Source organism: Ambystoma mexicanum, chromosome 3p (assembly GCF_040938575.1).
Source record: "Ambystoma mexicanum isolate Mex_15411 chromosome 3p, UKY_AmexF1_1, whole genome shotgun sequence".
NCBI lineage: Eukaryota > Metazoa > Chordata > Amphibia > Caudata > Ambystomatidae > Ambystoma > Ambystoma mexicanum.
The window spans coordinates 328,969,580-328,990,750 of record NC_090925.1 but is presented as its reverse complement, the minus strand read 5'-3'; the positions used below and the strand labels follow the sequence as shown (position 1 = coordinate 328,990,750).

At 47.7% G+C, this 21,171-nt stretch overlaps 1 protein-coding gene across 2 annotated transcripts in view; it reads right to left on the bottom strand.

Annotated features, from left to right (window-relative positions):
- The window catches only part of LOC138580391 (3'-5' exoribonuclease HELZ2-like), a 724,800-nt gene that overhangs the window by 673,381 nt on the left and 30,248 nt on the right, over window positions 1-21,171 (bottom strand). For both annotated transcript variants that reach the window (XR_011304244.1, XM_069650904.1), the window contains exon 3: window positions 10,592-10,775. Coding sequence is in view for 1 of the 2 variants with exons in the window: in XM_069650904.1 (XP_069507005.1) it covers window positions 10,592-10,775 (184 nt within the window). In the remaining variant the exon portion in view is untranslated. The remainder of the gene's footprint in view (window positions 1-10,591; window positions 10,776-21,171) is intronic.

Genomic DNA, 21,171 nt, shown 5'->3' with positions numbered 1-21,171 from the left:
TGTGGAAACCATGGTTGTCTCGCCCACATGGGAGCAACTAGGATGAGCGTCATCGATTCCTTGTTCATCTTGTACACCACCTTCCTGATGAGAGGAGTTGGTGGAAAAGCGTACACAAACATCCCTGACCAGTTCATCCACAGGGCGTTCCCTTGGGAGTCTGGCTGGGGGAACCTGGATGCAAATCCTGGGCATTGTTTGTTTTCGCTTGTGGCGAATAAGTCTTCTTCTGGGAGGGAGTCTCTGCTTAGAGCATCCGCTAGGGAATTGAGCTCCCCTGGAACATGTTGCGATGACAGGAAGATGTTCCGTCTGAGTGCCCATATCCAGATTTTTTGGGCAAGCTTGGACAGCTTTGGCGAACGAGTCCCTCCTTGCTTGTTCAGATAGAACATGGCTGTTGTGCTGTCCTTCCGGATCTGCACCGACAGGTTTAGTAGATGGGGCTCGAACGCCCGAAGCGCTCGGAATACTGCCAGAAGCTCTAGGAGGTTGATGTGTTTCTTGGCTACTGAGTGAGACCAGAGACCCTGAGCTGTGTGGTGGAGATGGTGAGCTCCCCACCCAGTCAGGCATGCATCTGTAGTCACCACTGCCTGTATTTCGGGATCGTAAAAGGGTTTTCCCCTTGCGAGATTCTCTCTTGTCCACCAGTGTAGGCTCTGTACCAGTGTTGGCGAAACGACCACTAGATCGTCCCACTGACCACTTGCCTGAGACCACTGTTTCGCCAACCATTCCTGCATGGGACGCATGCGCAGTCGCGCGTGGGGGACCAGGTAAATGCATGACGCCATCATGCCCAGTAACCGCATTGCTTTGCGTACCGTTATTTGTTGACCGGACTGATAAAGTGGAATTTGCAGTAGTATATTCCGAATTCTCTCTTCCGAAGGGAAGGTCAACCCTTCCTGAGTATCTAGGATTGCTCCTAGGAACTGTTTTGAGGTGCTTGGCACCAGGCTTGACTTCTTCTCGTTGATTGAGAAGCCTAATTCGTGGAGGAGGTCGATAGTCCTTTGAATGTTTGTCCTGCAAATTCCTGGGGTTTCCCCCGTTATGAGCCAGTCGTCCAGATAAGGGTACACTGGGATTGCTTCCCTGCGTAGGTGTGCCGCTGCCACCGCCAGTACCTTGGTAAATACCCTTGGTGCTGAAGCTATCCCGAAGGGCAGTACCTTGAATTGGTAGTGGCGACTGTCCACCTTGAAGCGCAAGTACTTTCTGTGCGCCGGGAGCATGGAAATATGAAAATAAGCATCTTTCATATCCAAGGTTGCCATGTAATCCCCTTTTTTAGGAGGGGGATTACCTCTTGTAGCGTGGTCATACGGAATTTTTGGGGCTTGACATACTTGTTGGCAGGCCGTAGGTCCAATACTGGCCGCATTGTCAAATCTTTCTTTGGCACAAGGAAGTAGGTTGAATAGATACCCTTGTTTACCTGGTGTCCTGGGACGAGTTCTATCGCGTCCTTTTCTAGCAGAATGGCGATCTCCTCGAGAAGGATTTTCTGCTGTTCTAGGGAGTGTACTTTTTGTCGTGGAGGATGGTTCCGGGGACGCTGCAGTAATTCTATACAATATCCTGTGGACACTGGACAGCACCCATCTGTCTGAGGTGATCCCTTCCCAAGCCTGGGTGAAGTTGGAAATGCGTCCCCCCCCTACTGGGGTTGCATGAGAAGGGACCCTGAACTGAGCGTCACTGCTTTGGTGGAGGCGTGCCACCTCCCTTGTTGGGGCTGCCTCTGCCTCTCCCACGACCTCTTTTGTTACCCCTGCCGTAACTTTGGGTAGACTGCTGGCTGTTGTTCCACTGTGTACCCTGTCCCTGGGCATAGTTGCCTCCTTGTGAATTTTGGCCGCGTGGGCGACGAAAATTACTGTTCCCCCTCTGGTTAGGGGGTTTGTTGGTTAGTTGGCCAAGGGATTTAAGTGTTTCGTATTCGTCCTTGGCGTTTATCAGTGCGTCTTCGACCGCTTTCCCAAACAATAGATCGGGTTCCACCGGCTTGTCTATTAAAGAAGCCTGAGTTTCTGTTTTGAACCCCGACTGCCGTAACCACGCATGTCTCTTGATAACAGTACCCTCTGCTATCAATCTCCCTGCGTTGTCCGCGGCGTCGAAAGTTGCTTTCAATATGCAACCAGACACGGCTCTCCCTTCTGCCGAGATCCGAGCCAATTGGCCCTTTAAGGGTTCTGGAGCAGAGGCTACGAGTGCCGCGACCTCTTCCCATTGATGGCAGTTGTAGCTGGCCAACAGGGTGGTGGAGTTAGCAATCCTTGCTTGGTAGGCGAACGTTGAGGCTACCTTTCTGCCAAAGCCGTAAAGTTTCTTGCTCTCCTTGTCGGGAGGAGCTTCTGACGAAGATAAGGGTGTTCCAGCCCTCTTCCGAGTGTTGGTAACCACTAGGGAGTCTGGTTTAAGATGTCCTCTTATATAGAGAGGGTCAGATTGGGCTGCCCGGAAAAGTTTTTCGACCCTGGGGTTGACTGCTCTGGTGAGGTTTGGGTTCACCAGGGACGGATCTATTCTTCGTTGGATGGATTTAAGGATAGGGATGGTCTGAGCGACCGGCCTCCTCTCTCCTACCAACTCTTCTGCGAAGTCCCTTTCCTCCTGTACACCGTGGGTGTCGATGTGAAAATGTTCTGCCGCGCGAGCGAGAACCTCATTAAGGAGGGGCTGGTTATCGACTGGCGAGTCGGTAACTGGGGCTTCGTTCTCTACCGGGAATCTACTCTGTAAATTTCCTGCTCATCTTCTCCCTCCTCCTGGTCCTCATCATCCGCATAGTATTCCGTCCCGGTTTGTTCCTCCATAATTTCAAACTCCTGGTCCCCCTCAGGGAAAGGCTCTCCTTGGTACCTGGGGTGTGGAGAGAGTAAGGCTGTACCTCGAAGGGTTCAGGTCTTTCGAACCGGGCCCTTTTACTTAGGGGGATGGGATCAGTGGAACCTGAGGGTGCGGCTCCCCGAGGGTCATACGAGAGAAAATGCTCTGGATTCTTGTCGTAAAAATCAGCCAAGGAAGACATCCTTGACATGACCCTGTCTATGTCTTCGCTGGACCATTCTTTGGAACAGGGGATGACTTTAGTAGGCAGTTTAGGGGACTTATCAAGGGTACCCTTGCTGGATGTTGATCTCTCAGTAGACTTGTATTTGTTTGTCTGCTTAGGGGGGGAAGGATGGTCTTACAGGAGTGGAAGAATGTGCTTTCCGCCGTTTCCCCCCCTCCCCGTGCGTGGAAAAATGTTTTCCCTGTCCCTTGGAGGCCCCGGAGACTTTCGACGCCTGGCGTCGAGGATCGGGAGAAGTATCTGTGTCTTTCGAGCGTGGGGCCTCGCTGGTGTTAACTGCGGGCTCCGTCTCTTGGAGCGCGGCCTGGGGGTGGAAGTCGTCTTCGTCCTCCGACGATCGAACTTCCATTAGTCTAGGGAGCGAGGCACTCTTGGCAAGAGTGGATGATTGCCTTGCGTCATGAGGCGATCTCGATCGAGAGCGCCCAGAGGACACCGAGTCGGACCATTCTATTTGTGCCTCTTTCCGAGAAGTCGACGAGGTTCGGTTGGACTTAGTGTGCTTAGTGTGTGTGTAGGGTGTGTAGCGCTTGCGTCGCCGGGGGTCTTCCCCATAGCCGCCCTGCCGGACGACCTGCGCTCGGCTGTCTTTCGACGCCGTAATGCCCTCGCCGTCCGAAAGTACGGTGTCGCTGCCATCGCTGAAGGCGACCTCCGCTGCCATGGCCGCCTGCCTGGCGTGGTGGGCCCAACGCTTTGTCGAACGGTCCTTGAGTGTCTTAGGTTTAAACCTACTACACGCTCTGCAGTTCGCTTCGGGGTGGTCCCTCGGCAAGCAGAGATTGCACGTGGCGTGCCCGTCGACCCAAGGGTATTTGCGGTTGCAATCGGGGCAGAATCGGAAAGGGGTACCCTCCATACGCACCTTGAGGCAGCGAGCTGATAAGTGTAGGAAATATATAAGTGTATCTATATACCAAGAGTGAAGAGTATGTACCACCCCCCACTCTCCCTACTTGCAGGGCCGAGGCCAGCGGCCTACTAGGCCCGGGCCGAGGCCAGCGGTCTTCCGAGGCTCAGATCCGTCGTGCAGCAGCCGACGGTCGATGTCTTCTCCAGCCGTCGTCGTGTCGAGGGTTGGGGTGGGGAAGGATGTCAATAAAGAATATTAAATTCCAATTATTAGTAAAAGTATGGCTAAGGCCAGGGGACTCCGCAAGATGCTTCCGACCAGTATGGCGGAAAAAAACAATCTGAGGATCCTAGACGCGTGAGGGATCTTGGGTACAGTGGACGTCACACTAGGGATAGTATTACTGGCACGCCTGTGTCGACGCCCATTTTCGAGTTTCGAAAAACAAACCGTAATACTCCGCAGCTTCCACTAGATGTCGGCCTATGCACAGCATGTGATCTAAGCAGATTCCACAAGCCTCAGAAATATATATTATATATATATATATTTTACCTGGTCAAATGGAATGTTACACTGCATTGAAGCAATTCTGATGGATTTATGAGTTTGTAATTTTAGCCTCTTTCCCAGTGATCACGTTATTATTGAATTTTCCCTCAATTTGGAGGTTCAAAAACCAGCTAAGCAATTATTTGGAAAACTACACATCAATGGGGGGGGGGGGGGGGGGACAGAATTAGGTGGGTGGAAAACAATGAATCAGATTGGCATGCAATTAATTTTGCTTTTAATGAATGGTGAGGAGAATATTGAGTCTCAGATGTATACAAATTGAATCTAGCAAATGAGCAAAGAAAAAAAAAAGCTTCATCTGGTTAGTAAACAGAACAAAGTATACGACCACAAAATTGTGCTAAAGAAGCAATTATCGAAAGATACGATGGATTAAAAGAAAGGTCTGGAGGAAGCTATACAAAAGTGTACCATTAAAAAGCCGAGATCTCACTTTGGCCCAACATTTATAAAAAGGGACAACTGCCTCTCCCAGTGGAAAACTATGTGGTCCGTTCAAGGGAAAAGAAAAGGTTTTGGTATATTTTCCATAAACACAATCACACTGTGGTAGTGAGAAATTAATCCAATTTCGTCTGAAGGTTGGAAGAAATAAATTAAAGAAAACAAGCTATTTTATGAATCCCTGAGAGATGATTTTAAAATTTACTCCAGAAGACATTGAAAAAATAAATAAAATCTGAAACCTTCAACTGCTCCTAGCCCGGATGGACTACCAAATGTTATATGTAAAGCCCATCCACACATATGGGCCCAAACCTTTCATATTTTTCAGATCATCATAACCACCGGTCAAATTCCAGACTCTTTGACCCAGTCCCAGTTAATTCAGATATACAAAAAAGGCTCTAGACATCTTCCAGATAGTTATAGATTACTATGCATGATTGATTCAAGTGCTGAGATCTTTTGCAAATTATTGTTAGTATGTATTAATGCATGGCTAGAAAAAGAGAACATTATACAGAAATCTTGTTTTAGAAAGTGTTTTAGTACTAAATTTATGTATCTTAATGTATTTTATTTGTAGTGCATTGATTGATAGAAGACTATCTTTGATTTTATGAAAGTGTTTGATACTGTTATATAGTCATATTTTAATGGGAGAAATGAGGTTGGGGAAATTGCTTAACCAGATTCTTTTCTTTTCCAAAGCACTGGATATGAATAAAATCAGAATTAACCAGGAAGGGGCTTGAGTGAGGATTTTAGGGTTAACCATGGTCTGAAACAGGGATGTACTTGGCACCTACTTTTTAAAATATTTATCTGGCCGATTATTTTTTGAACTGCAATAATAATCCACCACGAATTGGACAGTGCCCGGTGGCTTGGCTCTCATATATAGACGATAGTCTTTTTTGACCAAACTGCCCTGGGTTTACAGAATAGTTTAAAGGTCCTTGAAAGGTTTTCCCGGGAAAATGGTTTGATCATAATTTGGGGAAAACCAAAATTACGTTCAAAACAAGTAGAAGAAATATATAAAAAAAATTAAAATTAAAAAAAAAAAAAGTATCATTGGTCTATACAAGGGGGGGAACATTTCAGATCTTAAATTATGTATACCTTGGTATACCTGGGACTAATAATATGAATAAGGATATGCTCTAAATACCTCATTGATAGGGCTAGAACTAAGTTCAAAGAAATTAGATCATTCTTATCAAGATGTGGAGGTCAAATCAATGAGAGACTTTTGGAGCTTTATAAAAAGTGTGTAGTCTCAACTATACTCTATGGTTTGGAAATATATACCTCTAAAGAAACCGCTTGGCTTAGAACCTTGGAGGGGAATTTAAAGGGGGCAAGGCATTAGGTCTGGCGCAATGTGTTCCTGTAGAAGCTATACGTAGTTGGGCATTATATCACCAACTACTAGGAAAATGATGAGTAGCCTATATATTAGAATCTGTACAAGCCAAAATAAAGCAAAATAATTATATTCAAGCTTCATAAATGACCAGGACACTCCCAAGCAAAACAGCCCTGAAGGAATGGTGGAAGGATGTTAACAGTTTGCTCACAAATATAGGATGTACATGTGAAATTGAAGGCAGACACTTGGGATAGCAATGAAAGATGGATTTACCTTTCCAAGAAACGTAAATATGTGGAATTCGCAAGACAGGCCACCCCGTTAACACGCCATGCACATTTATAAACAATTTGTGAAATCAGGATGTTGGACACTTTATTAGGCTGTTATGGTCCAATCAAATTCCAACTTTTACTATTATGGGTTCTTGGAAGAATAATCCACATCTGCATTTCTCAAATGGTATATGTGATTCAGAGGTCGAACCTCAACACCTGCTTACTAATTGTTACAATTGCTTGATCTATATGAAAAAGCATATGGGACCAAAAATTCACGCACTCCACTTTAATACAGACTAATTCTTGTTTATGCATATAAGGGAGATAACTTGGTCATGAATTTTACCTTGTATTATCTATGGAAGGAAATTGTTAAGGCTTTAGAGATTTGTTTTATATTAGTTGATAGTCTATGAGGAAAGGATATGAATTTTATTAAATGTCTATGGGGTATAAGAGGTTTTAGATGGCCGATCTTTCTTTTGCTTTCAACATACGATAGTATTTTGATCTGATAAAGTGAAAAGGTTTTAACCAATAGACACAACAACAACAACAAAAGAAAGTGATAAATATCGCTTTCCACCTAGTGATTCATCCAGGTTAAAAGATACAGATTTTCCCCTTTGGATCAGTGGATCAGGCAGCAAGAATAGTAGCTTAAGTGTCACCGGATCCATGGAGTACGAACGCACTATTCAATTCAAACCAGAGTGTTTCTATTCCATTCTACTGGCACGTGGATGGTATTCCTACTGCAAGGCAGACCAAAGCGGGCGGCGTAGAAGTTTAATAGAGAGACAGGTTATTGTAGTAGATTTCAGGGCCACGCAACTATCTTTCAGTGGCACATTTGCGCAAGTGTCACTGTACAGATAACTTCCAAAAAAATAGCCTACTGCAGTCTTCCTCATTGCGTTTTTTCCCCCTTCCAGCTCCCATGTTTTGCCTGGGCCCTGTTCCCTTTGCCGACACTTTTACAGCTCATAATCCAGGAGGGGGTTGGAGCCAGCCCCACTTCTGCACCCTTTAATACCTTGTAAAAGACTCCCCCTTAATCGGGGGGTAGATGGGGTAAAGGACCCACCTAATCCCTGCCCAAATACAGTCTTCCCCTTCTAGCCCAACCATCCAACCTCTACTCTGAGCACACAGGTTGCAAGACAGCAGAGAATCCCCCCCCCACTCCGCTTTCAGTTATGCAATCATTTTCACTCCCATTTTCATACTGCTTTGTTTGCAGAAGAGACTGTGCACAATGGCTCCAGGGACCTTACATTTCACGAGTCAATGGCGTTTAGTTGGTTAGGTGAGGGGCATAAATTGAGATGTACTTTGGAAACACTTCAGCGTGCAACCATCTGCATGGTACCCGGGTGTAAGCCAGCGTCTCTGGGGTAAAGAGTACAAGACACAACTGGGGGCGCGGTGTGGTTAATGGTGGTGGGATATTTCCGGTATGCAATGTGCCAGAACATTGTGGGGAAGACAGGCACCTCCATGTACAAAGTTCCTAAGGTTCCGTCACTCTAGGTTTCAAAACATACATTTTACATTACATGTTCAGGTTGTTTGGGGGAATGAGTTACTTTGTGATGAAGGCACTGAAGGTTTACAAAAAGCAGATGCCACGTGGCACCCTACAGTGCAAGTTATTTGGTCTAGAAGGTGAATCCTAGCAGGGAGTTGAGCTGCAGCATGTACAATGACGGTGTGGTAGTGATGTGTCTCTGAACTTCCAGGAGCAGGTACTTGGGGATGTTTGGCCCCAAATCATGTTACAGCAAGGTTATATCTGTTGCTGGGCAGCCGTCTGTCCTCATTCAGACACTCTTACACATTTGAATAGAGGAGATAATTATCATTGGAAAATTGGGGTTGCCCCAAGCCGGAATTTGGATGAAAAGGGATGCCTAGTCACTTGTGATGTCACTCACAGGAACCAGGAGTCCATAGACCGACACCAAGCAGGAACACCAGAGGAACGCAGGTGTGGATCAGCATTGCCTAGGACGGTGGTCAGCAACATGTGGCTCTAGATGTTTTGCAAAACAACTCCCAGGATCTCTCACTATGGACTATGCTGGCTAGGGTTGATCGGCGTTGCATTACAAAACATCTGGAGATGCAGAGGTTGCAGACCTGTGGCCTATGCCATCCCTGGGGGATGTTTGGAACATCTTGTTACATGGGGAGGCCCTACCGAGTGCCTTCCTCCATTACACTTGTGGATGTAAACTTTCTTAATTCCTGCTCATGTTGAAGATACCCGAGCACATGGGCCATCCTCAGAAAGGACACTGATGCCACTAAATTAGAACCGCCAGGCAAGACTAAACTGCAGATCCAACTCTGAGGGGATCTCGGACATGGTCCCTTAATGCTCGCCACCATGAAAGAGCCTGTCTGAAGCCAGAGTTCTACCGTACTGCGACCCAGATTCTGCCTGACCCTGTCAGCCAACTCACTGTACCAAAGTGTCCTGGGGGTCCTCCAACATCATGCAAGTCTCTCTGTTCCCAGAAGGATTCATTGGGCACAGGTCCTAAAACTACACTTAACCGACCAAGGATGGTGCTGTTCTCAAATAAGATGCCTTATAGGGTGCTTTAGAATGGAGAGTTGCAGTGTCCCTTTGCGGGAAATCTTTTTTTTTCAAAATGGGTGCCTCACTATTAAACAACTTATTGACTTTGGTGCAATGTTTCTTGAAAGGTGGGTGGAGAAGAGGGGTCTTTGCGATTACCATAACCCATTCACCATTTCTCCAGTGAAACCAGTGTGGGAACTGGCTAGGGAGATAAAAACCTCCAAATCTAAAGCTTTTTAGGTTTTACTTTATAAGGTACAAGTTATGGAGTCCATAACCAACGTTTCTCCCTCCCACTTAAGCTGAAACAAGATTTTTGCATTTCACAATGGTGAACTACACCGTTTTAATACTGGGGCAAGGTCAATTTTTGGGATATATAGAAGTGCAATATTCCATTCGATCCAAGTCACACATACCCCCTAATATCGCTGGAAGGACATCTCCAGTTCAGAGCCACATGAGCAAGGCACTGTGGGTATGCAAATGAGCTCAAATGAAAGACATTTGCTCTGAAAATTGCCTGTTTTACAAGGAAATTGCTTACTCAGAAAGACATTTCTCAAGACTGCAGACTACATACCTGGTTTCACCCCATTAGGGATCATCAGTGTAGTTTACTGCACTCCACATTTCAGATGGAATTCTCCCCCCACCCCCTCATCCCCCCGCCTCCCAAAGACTTTTTAAACCCATCATAATCCAGAGGGGGTGACTTGCCAGCTACCCGCAGATGGCTAAGGCCCGAATTCCAAAAATACTGCAATTCATGGCAAAACATGCCATGTACCATCATAAAAAGGGCAATTCCTCTATCTTATCCTCAACACAGGGATCCATTGGGCACCTACTTGTACTTCAGCACCTAGTAGGCTTAACTAGACTTCTGCAGGGAAATGCTTTTGACACCCAAGATAACTGAATCATTTTAAGACCAGATTAGACAGTGTTCCCGTTGTGTTCTACTACTTTTGAGCCCTCTAGAATATATTGAAAAACCAAAATGTGTGAATACCTTATGCGGATGAAAAACAATAGCTAGATGGCCTCTGATGTGGAAGTTAAATTTGCTGCACAATCTGCAGTCTATTAAATGGGCCCTACAATTTGTACTCTGCACCAGCCATTTGGCCAGCAATATTGGTCACTTGGCGACTAAGAAATGGTATATATGGAGTACTACTGGGGGTGGAGGGGTGACTTCATACCTCGCTAGTGGCTTACGCCTGCTATTACATGCTCCTGCTCATTGGCTGGAGTCCCATGCACTGGAAACATGGTCATCTTTCGCTTCTCAACTTTATTTCAATCCCTGCGAGCGCATTTCCACCAATCCATTTAAGAGCATCAGTCGCAATGTAGGAAATGAAGAGATTCAACTCACAACAAGGAGCTCGCTGCTGCATGCCCGGTACTCCTGAATAAGACGATCCGAGTAGGAGAGGAGCCCTTCCTTCTCGGCAGAGCGCTTGATCTTCCGGATAACCTTGGCCCTCTGGATCCACTCCTGCAGCTCCTCGGAGGAATGGGCACCAGTGCATCCCTCCCCGTACACACAGGTCTCTGGCCTGCAGAAGTGAGATTACACAAGAGGCAGATACAAGTAAATATCCTTCCTGAAAGCATCAAAGTTCCAAAACAATCTGGACTCAGTTTAAGAAATCCTACGGCCGTTCAACCAGTTTAGGAAAGTGCTAAAAAAGCGAGTGTACACAAACTCACAATCTAACTCCCTTCTACCAGCCCCACAAAAATGAAGGAACACTAACATGTCTACACGAATAATAGCACCCCCTCTTCACATGAAAATATCTATTGAAATAGGTCTATGAACGGCATTCACTTTTTGCTTAGTTTTCCACAAAACCAATCCTATGTTTTCATGACAGTAACCACACTTCTAGCATCATTCCTACAGGAATTCTTTCTCCAGGAAGGGTTGGAAAGCCCTGACGCTTTCAGCGTTCTACCCTCGATTTCTTTAGGGTGGATACACAGTGTAAAGAGCACCGAGTAAGTTTGTCCTGAAGTAAGAAACCTGGTGTTTAAAATGCTTATATCATTTGTATTTCCATACAAGCTTTCTGTGGTCAGGTTCCCCCTCTCCCAAACGTGGTTTTTGTATGCAGTGTGCACCCCACACTGCCTTCTTAGGAGGGTAGCCCTGCGCACAGTAAACACAGGATTCCTACAACCAGTCACATTTGCATCGTCTATGTGCTTTAAACTAAACTACAGTCACCAGTCTACATCTCTCTCGCCAATACAGGCGTATTTATTTCTTTTTCTGCAAAAGCCATTTGTGGCACACATTGGAACAATCTGTATCCAGAGTTGCGAATGCTTGTGGCCCGGAGAAGGCATCAAGAAAGATTGTTTTGAGCCCTAATGTAATGGACACTGCTGAGCAATGTAAAGGATTTGCCTGGTTTATTACTTTGAGGGACTTTTCAAAATGAACGGGAGGAGACAATCAATCTTCTATTTAATCTGTGCTGTTGTACCATTCACTTGCGGGTGTGCGGGACCCAATGCTAGTTTCAGGTTTATGCAGACTTACCATAGCAAAAAGGGAGGTAGTTCCCCATATTTGTTGTATGCCAAAAGGCACTACCACCTTCTTACATCTGTGGGGCCTTCATTGTCCGGTTCAAATTCCATTTGACATTCCCAGGTCTGGGGATGCAAAAGCGTCAGACCCATTCAAACTCTCCAATCTAGTAGATTAAGGCAACAAAACACATTTACCCAGTCTAAAGGGGTGACGGCATACCTACTGCAGGAGCGGGAGTTTCCTGTCGCCATGCAATCAGAGCCACACTAGCTCCACTACTTTTCCAAGCACTTATCTGGAATTCAGAGCCCGCCTGCATGTTTCCAAAGTTATGTATATGGATGCCTCCAGAAAGATGCAGCTGAGCAGTCCTTTTTAGTTCTGGCTCTTAACTGGCGTTTAGGAGCCAACTATAAGCACGAGATATTGCATGTGGGTACAGATGTGCAGGACACAGCTTGTGGGAGTCATTTGGCTAATTCCCGACCCATTGACTGCCAATCACCTGTCCAAAACAAAGGTTCCTGGGACTTCTTGAGTTTGCTCCATCAAGCAGGAACATGTGATCTAAGCTCCATCAAGCAGTAACGTGTGGTCTAAGTCAGCACGAACGGCCTGGAGCGGCGTTGCACTATACTTTTTACTGTTAACAGTCCCACTACTTTTTACAGCCATTTTCACCATTCCGGAACTGTTCTTTGTGAAGTTAAATCACACTTTAGCACCCAATAGTAATACAAGTACACTGAAATCTGTTTCAACTCAATTTGCCCTCAGCCAGCATGGCTGCAACCAAAATGTTTAGCACGTTGCTCCGTCCCTGCCTCCTGCAGGGTCACAGTTCCACTACTGTGTGGTACACTTCAACAACCTGCAGTAACACCATATTTTGTCTTTTTTTAATGCAAGTAGTCAGTAGTTCATGGCTTAATTGGAGGAACTCTGGATCAAGATGACCATCAAGAATAGAAATTGGATCAGGTCTGATAGAGACAATGATAGGTAGACAATACTCAACTAATTACGTTGGCAGATTAAACACTAAAGTCCCTCTAGGAGTGACAACATTTTTTTAAAAAGTAGTGTTATTCCTGTAAAAACGAACAGTGGAGCCTTCGATGGACACAAGCCCAGGAGCTCCTGACCAACCCTGGTTGGTGTGAGCCGGTGGCACAGCGCAGACTGAGCCCTCACGGCTCCTGCCACGCTGCTGGAGGAGCGGTGTGCGTGAGGTGTACACACCAGAAGAATACACGACCGCACTGCACTGGCTACACTTACCCCGCCTGTCCAAGACGAAAGAAACTCAGAGGGTGGCAGAAGTGCAGCTATACAAAGGTAATCGGCTTCGCGAACCAGCACAGATTGAGCGTGTGGCTGAGCACCAGGCTTATCTCAAGAGGGGTCAATGTGAGCAGTGGGGGAGTCAGAGATTCACAGTTCCAAACAAACACACTCAAGGTTTCTTGATCAAACAATTATTAATTTAACAGTTTGTATGACTAAGCCTTCTTCAGAAGGGGCGATATAATAGTAACACACAAATAAACTCTTAATTTCTCTAAATCAGCAAGTACCCATTTGGGATGGCACACAGACACTTCCTACACCCTCAGGTGACAAATAGCTAGGACACTGAACATTAATATATCACCGGTACAGTTAAAGTAATACTGAGATGAGTGTTAAAGTAAAGAGGTTTCAGGAAAAAAAAAAAAAGATCACACACATTCTGAAGCAGGTAAGTACTTTTGAACCCCCACTGCAAAGTAAATGAACCCTTTCCTGGAGGGAGGGTAAAACACAAGCAGAGGAGAGAAGAGTCATTCAGGGAGCCAGGCCAGCCATCGTCAATTGGGCAAACGTCTAGGTGAGCTGAAGCACTTCTTGCAGGTAAGTAAAAGTCTTGCACAATGTTTTAGAAGTCTTTGTATAAAACGTAGAATCACTGTAGGGTCAAAAACTGGGAGGCTTGTGAGGTAGAAGATGCAAACAACTCTACAGTAGCAACCAAGACAAATCTCAACTGAGAGTTAACAAGTGGTGAGTTCTTAGACTGTACAGTACTTTTGGTTAGAAGAAGTGGTTCCAGCTGGCATCTGGTCCTGTGTGGCTCTGCATATCCTTTTTTTCCTGTACCTCAGGCGTGGGGACAAGCAGGAGGACTTCTGGGGACTCCTGCAACACAACGGGACGGCCTGCAACAGAAAAGGACCAACTTCTATTCAGCGGCACTTTGCGGTTTCAGCCCCTCGCATCTCAGCAAATAGCACCACTGCGGTCTCACAGATACCACTCCGAACGTTCCTCGCATCTGGGGTCCAGCACTCTTGAGGTGGCTCAGGCTTGGTCAGTCCCGCTTCCTGGGAGTCCAGGTGATATTCCAGCAGCTCGGGTCTGTCAAGTGATGCACTCTGTTTGGTGTTCCTCTCCCTGGCACTTCAGTTCCAGTAGCAGAGCCAGCTCAGAGGGGATGTCCAAACACGTTCAGTTTGGAGTCGATTGGTCCCACCAACTCAAGGTGAGAAGTTGTCCTTGCAGAGCTTCTCTAGTAGAGGCGAATTCGGAGCTCCAGCACAGCAGCAGGGCTTCACCGAGCAAACCAACGGTCCAGGAGTTGCAGCAGGCGTCACTTCAGATTCCTTCGTCCAATGGTCAACTCTGCCTTCCAAGCCAAAACGCCTCACCTTTTCATGCAGGTTTCTCCCATTCATTCCAGCCTAGCTATCATTCACACAGCAGGGTGGCTGTCCTTGCCGGACAGCCAGCAGGCCAATCACCTTTGGGTGCATTCCTGTAGCCAAGGAGATTATGCACAGGGAGCTTTGGGCAGCTCCCTCACTTCCTGCCCCTGCCAGACCTACTGGAGCCAGAGGCAGGCTTCACTCGTGAATACTGTCAAAGAAAAAAACAAACAAAGGGACCAAACCTGGTTTGGCACGCAGAGTAAATCTCAAGGACCTTTTCAGCAAGAAATGGCGAAAAAAGAGACGATCGGGCCATTTTGACAAAACGGGCACCCATGGGTGCCTTGCTGAAGCTGCGAACGCAGCTCGCAGTAAAAACACAATGGTAGTAAAAGGTAAATCACTGCAACCAGCCATTAATTGTAGAAAGGGCAACATAAAATTGTTACATGAGAAACTAGACAAAGGGGATACTAAGTAACCCCTCCAGCACCCTATTGTAAGATAGGGTGTGCTGGGTCTAAGGGTGTGCTGGGTCTAGAAAGTTACAATTGTAAGCAAAAGTCAATTTCACTTCACTGCTCTTGGAAACAGTAGTTCACCAAGAGAAGGTATTTAAACCTTTGGGAAATCTAAGAGACTTCCCTGTGCCACTGCACTGAAGGTGCTGTGTGTCACAATGCAAAGATGATGCCCATGGACTCCAAAACCAAATGAAACAGTTAAATTTCAGTAAATTACATGAGAGTGGGAAACATGTCTCACTCTCTCAAGGTTAAAAATTAAAAAGTCCTAGAGTCCAGCAAAAGTGCTGGTGGTTTCTAAGGTAGAGAGGAATTGGCAGATTTCTGAGAATTCTCCCCAACACCGGTGCTCAGCCTGGGAAACATCCAGGGCTCACACCCAACCTAACAAGACCCTATGAGGCGTTGAGGAGCCTACAACTACTCGGCTGGGGTGAGGCACTGAAGGCAGGTACCGCCAAGCTTGGGACCAAAAACAGTGCCATGCTGACTGCACCGGTCCGCCAGGGACCACAGACTGCACCATGTCAAAAGCGCAAAGGTCAAATAAGCAGCAATCCAAGCAGCACTTGAGGCCGCGAGACATCCAGGTCGATCATCACAAGCCTCTCTATCGGACACTGGTGAGGTGCTTGGTGACATCAAGGCGATGCTTGGCCAGGAACAAGCAAGCATCCAATCGTAGATGGCAAAATTGACACCTTGTAAGGTGGACCACATGCAGGTCCATCTGGATAAGCATGGGGAAAGGGTGGACAACGGCAGAATATCCACAGTCAAAGATGGGACTAACACTGCAGTAAGAGACCGAGCAGAGCTAAGCCATGTGATTAAAGTATTAACAGAAAAAAGACCATCTTGAATCCCGGTGAAACAATCTGAGGATAATAGGTGTGCCAGAAGCAGCTGACCAGTGCAACATGAAGGCAATGGTGGAGAACTTGCTGAAAGAGGTCCTCGGTGATGAAGATTTATTTAGACAGTAATCATTGTGGAAAGAGTCCACAGCAGTGGGAAAACTGTACCCGGGGCACCTGCTCGCCCGCTGATAGCTCGGCTATTGAACTATCACGACAGGGACGCAGCACTTCGGAAGGCCAGAGAAAAAAGCACCCCGAGATACCAGGACACGCAGATTCAGACAAAGTACAATCATCAAGGAAGAATTTTATTGATGTGAAAAGAAAACTTAGGGAGAAGGGCATTAAATACACAATGTTCCCATCTAAACTCAAAATTGAGTGCAGCGGAAGGGCATGGTTCTTCCACACCTTGGAGAAGGCAAATTCCTTGAGTGCCTACCGAGGACCCCACGAGAGAGGCAATAATGATTGAGCAGGCATTTCTCCTAGGGCAGGAAAAGGAGCCACCTTCTGACGCATAGTCACTGTAGCACTGCCTTTGCATTCTAGGGGCTGTCTGGTATCCCCCTATAGAGCCCCAGTCCCCAGTTCTCGGGTTGATCGGCTGGACTGCTGCAATCAGCTCACCCTTGTCTTGTTTGGTTGTGGTGCTCCCCGACATCTGGGTTACCTGTACATCCACCCTCTTGAAGATCCTGGCCATTTTACTGACCTCCTCAATGGAGAGTGGTTTCTTGAGCAGTTGTTTAAGCGTCTGGGATGTGCACCCCTCAATTACTCTCAGGTGGATGGCTTCATCTAGAGAGAAGGCGTGGAACTGGCAATGCGCCCCTTTGATCCTCAACCGAGTGATGAACTCGTCAGTCTCACCACCTCTCTGGGTACACTGGTTGAACATGTACCATTCGTAGTCTCTGTTTGGCTCAATTACAAGTCTTTCGTTGAGGGCCGTAAGTAGTGCTGCGAAATCAGGCTGTTCAGCAGTGGAGGGGGGGATCGTCTTGATGAGTGTCTTGACTTCACTGCCGGCTATATTGAGGAACATGTTGCATAGTCCCCCCACTGCTGTGATAAAGTTGTTAAAATCTTCGAGCCATTCCACCCACTGCAGGTCCTTGACCACTTGCAGAGCGATGGAGAACGGGGGTGGCATGCGCCACGCAGTGGATCTTGTGGGCAGATCCCCGTGTGGCTTGGGGTTGCAGGGCAGGATTGGGTGGCAAGCTCATGGCGGCACTTGTGTGGCTTGGTGTCACTCCCACTGACTGCTTGCTTCCTTGTGGGCGGCAGGAGCACCCCTTGTGGTGGCTGATGGGAGTCCAAATGACTTCCCACGTGGAGAAAATGGCAGTTCAAGTGGCAGGAACCCATCGTGAGGGGTTAGATGTTGAGTCCGTTCCAACCACGAGCTACTGTGGCAATTGGGCTGGCCAGGCCCGCTTCGTGGCAACGGTTGGTTGGCGTGTGCTATGGTTCATGGGGGTTGCGTTGACCTGCCGCACCTCCCCCCTCTGCCCACTCCCACCCCCGCCACAGCATGTAAAAATGGAGAAGGGGGCCACCCACCTGTAGTTGCACGTGCTCCTGCCCGTGGTATGGTCCAAAAATCGCTGGCGGATTGCCACGCAGTAATTGAGGTGGCAGCTTTCTCCTCTTGCGCCACCTGCGGGGTGCACACACACAAACACACATATGCAGATGGGGGCCTGTGGGGCCTTGTGCAGGCCTTTACAGGACAGCGGGATCGCTGGCACAGCACAGCATGACTCATGACAGGGACATTTTCCATGGACTGGGTTGCTGGAATGACTGTGTCCTTGTGTACCTCCCAAGCGTGAGCATATGCACGTTATCAGGCTGGAGTGGGAAGGAACTGGCAGGTTGGGGTTGCTGGTGGGGTGGGGGAGGTCAGTTTTTTTTTATTTTATTTTTTTAGGTGGTTCATGCACTGGAGCCTAAACCCAGTTCACTTAATTGAAGCAAATGGGGAAGGGCTTGTTGTAGAGATTACAGGGTCAGGGGTACAAGAGATTGGGAGACGATTGGGTTTCATTGAGCTACTTGGCATCATGTTAATGCATATACTGCAAAAGGATCAACACAGTGTGGACATATTAATGTGGGCATCAGGAATTACACATGGAATGTTGGTGGGGGGGCTGAACTATCCAGCCATGGGCCGCAGGGTTCTATTATATATATGCAAAAGAAACCAAGTGGGAATAGCGTTTCTACAAGAGACGCATTTGACATCGGACACAGATTGTCAGTGTACTTGTATTTAGACCGCTTTCAGGATTACGAATTCCTTTTAAAAAGGATTATTTTCTAAATTTGAGATTGCCCTTTTGAATCATGTTTAATAACTGGTTCGCTCTACATTGCGTTCCGACGCGCCTTATAGTCTTCCTTTGTGCTAATTTACCTGAAATTCATGGGGGCGATTTAAAACCGAGCCAGCTGCTCTGCACGCGCACATTCATAGTTGTAACTAAAGTTCCCAGCAGTATTGTAGTCCGCTGAAATACATAATCGCATTCAGGCACAAATGCACCAGTGCAAATAACAGCAGTCGGTCTGTGCCGGTCCGTGCAGGACCGAAAGACAGGAAGTGTTGGTTTCATGCTCGCTGCGGCTGCTATGGGAAGCAGACGTTCTTGCTCCTATTACGGCAGCCAGAAAGATCTTCAATCACCGCAAATTAGATGTAGATGCTGGGCCCCCGGCGAGTCAGCCCCTGTGTAGTACTGAAGTTAATATTGCAGCTGCGTCATTAGTCCCAGAAACTGCCATACCCTTCAGGAATGACTAGTCTTAAATGGGGACTGTTGGGCCGGATGGCCCACTTAACATATGGACGCACACCAGAGGGATATCAGAACCTTTATTGAAATACAATGGGATACTTTCCCTTTTCTCCTCCCCACTCCCACAAACCACATGACCCGGTCCGTTCCTTAGAGAGACAGGACACTAACACCCCCAGACAAATGGCCTTGCTTCCCCTTTAACATTCTTCAACCAGGTGAAGCGGGGCCTCCTGACAGTGCGTTGTGGCCGTGTAGCGGTAGCACCGTTTGTTGCCAGCCATGGACTGCCAGTTAGCTCTGCTGCGAGATGATATGACGATCCATGATGGATCCACAGGTCGTCACGAGACTCGCGGGGTGCTGGACCGGGGTCAGGAGGCGGAGATCTTTCATCCTCCCTCTTAACAAAATGTTTAAACGATGAACTGTTCCCTATCACTTCCTTTTCTGAATTTGCAGCGGTCACCATCATCCCTTTGAAACTCCAAGGGGTTCAGAGTGAACCGAGAGTCTGTTTTCCATGACATGGCTTGCTGTACCAGAACTTCGTCTCCAACTTGAAACTCTTTTGGCTTGGCTCTGCTCCTCAGTTTCCTCTCGCGTTTGTTCTTTCTGCTCAGCGTCCCTTCTGATGACATCAGGATCAGGTTGACTGTTCGGGTGTCTCACGATGTGGGTGCGCACTTGGTAATTCATCAACTCTGGCTGGGTTTAGTTGGTGGCCTCATGAGGTGTGTTGCGGTAGTCCTGCAGCAGTCGGCATGGGCGCTTGGCGTGAGAGTCTGCGCCCTGGAGGCGGGCCTTCTGTAGGATTTTCTTGATCAGGGCCATAAACCTCTCAGCCATTCCATTGGCTTGCGGCAAGAGGGGTGTTTCTAGTGGGCAAACCCAATGTGTTTCGCGAAGGTCGTGAACTTGTGACAGCTGCATGGCGAGCCATTGTCAGACTTAGTTATACCCCACACTTATGACTTCAAAAGATCGCTGCCGCGTGAGCTAATGCTGTGGAGATCGCCTTCTTCACTATGGGAAACCTTGAGTGCTCGTCAATGAAGAGTAGCAGATACTCTCCCGATTCAAGGGGCCTGTAAAAGTCCACGGACACTCTTTCCCAGGAGTGCTCAGGGATCTGCGTTGGATGGATCGGAGTCAGGGCCTTTGCTCAGGCTGTGCACTGGCATGCAAGGCAGTTTCTCACCAATCGGTCGACCATTGCGTCCAGGAATGGGAACCACACATGGCACCTGAGCTGTCTTAGTATTTTCTGCCACTCTGTGGCCCTCCAGGGCTGTCTTGTCAACTTCAGAGCAGAGGGTCGCTGGGACGACAAGTCTACACCCTCTCAGGAGAATAGTTTTATCTATTACTGCTAGCTCTGTGTGCGCTTTGGCCAGTCCCTCCAATTCACACTCCTGGATGGTTTTGTACAGCGTGCCTGTAGTCCTTCCACTTCTTGGGCTCAGTCATGCTGATCACCAGGGCCATGGAGGGGTCTGCTGCTGATGCAACAGCTTGAAGGGAGATAGCGGGGGTAGTGCATTTGACGTCACATAGTTGATGTATTCAGCGTCTCCGGATCTGGGCATGCCTGCTGGGTGTCTCAACAGGTAATCTGCCGAGTCTGTGGTTGATTTCGAAATCCTACTCCTGGAGCTTGATGCCCCTGCGTTCAATCCAGGGGGGGGGCAACTTGGTTCTGGGGTTTCCAAAGAGTGATCACAGTGCTTGGTGGTCGGTGACGAGGGTGAACTTTCCCCTATCACAAAGTTATGGAAGTGTTTGCACGCCGACACCACTGCCAGGCTCTTCTCAGCCTGCGAGTAGGCAGATTCGGGCAGTGCCAATGCTCAGCTGGCATAGGGCATAATGTGTCAGGGGTGTACGTCGACTCAGTTGGTCTGAGCTAGTATCGCTCCTAGCCCCACAGGGCTGCATCCACTACCTCAGTGTGCCAGTCCGGGTCAAAATAGGCAAGCCTCCGGGCTGCCGCTGGGGCCCGCTTTGTGTCAAAAGCCTCCCGACATTCGGCTGACCATATGAATGGAGCATCTTTTTTGCAACAGCTCAGTGATGAAGGCGTAGTGCGGGATGTATCTGGCACAATATCCTGCCATACCTAGAAATGACCGTACATCCGCTACCTGGCATAGCTCTTGTAGATTGAAAATGGTGGAGACCTTATCGGGGTCTGGGGTCATGCCATCTGATGAGAAAACGTGTCCAAAGAACTTCAGCTTGGTTTTACTGAACCGGCACTTGTCGATGTCAAGTGTCAGTCCTGCACCTTTGACAGCAGCACAAGTAGCAAGCAGCGCAGTGTTGTGCTCCTCCTGCGACCTTCCAAACACAAGGATATCGTCACTGTAGTTCAGTGCCCCCATGCACCAACCGGATGACTTGCCCGATGGCCTCTTGGAAGATCTCGGCTGCCGATGACATGCCGAAACATAGGCGCTTGTAGCAGAAGCGGCCATCATGGGTAGCGAAAGTCATGATGCCCCACGATTCGGGGTGGAGTACCATCTG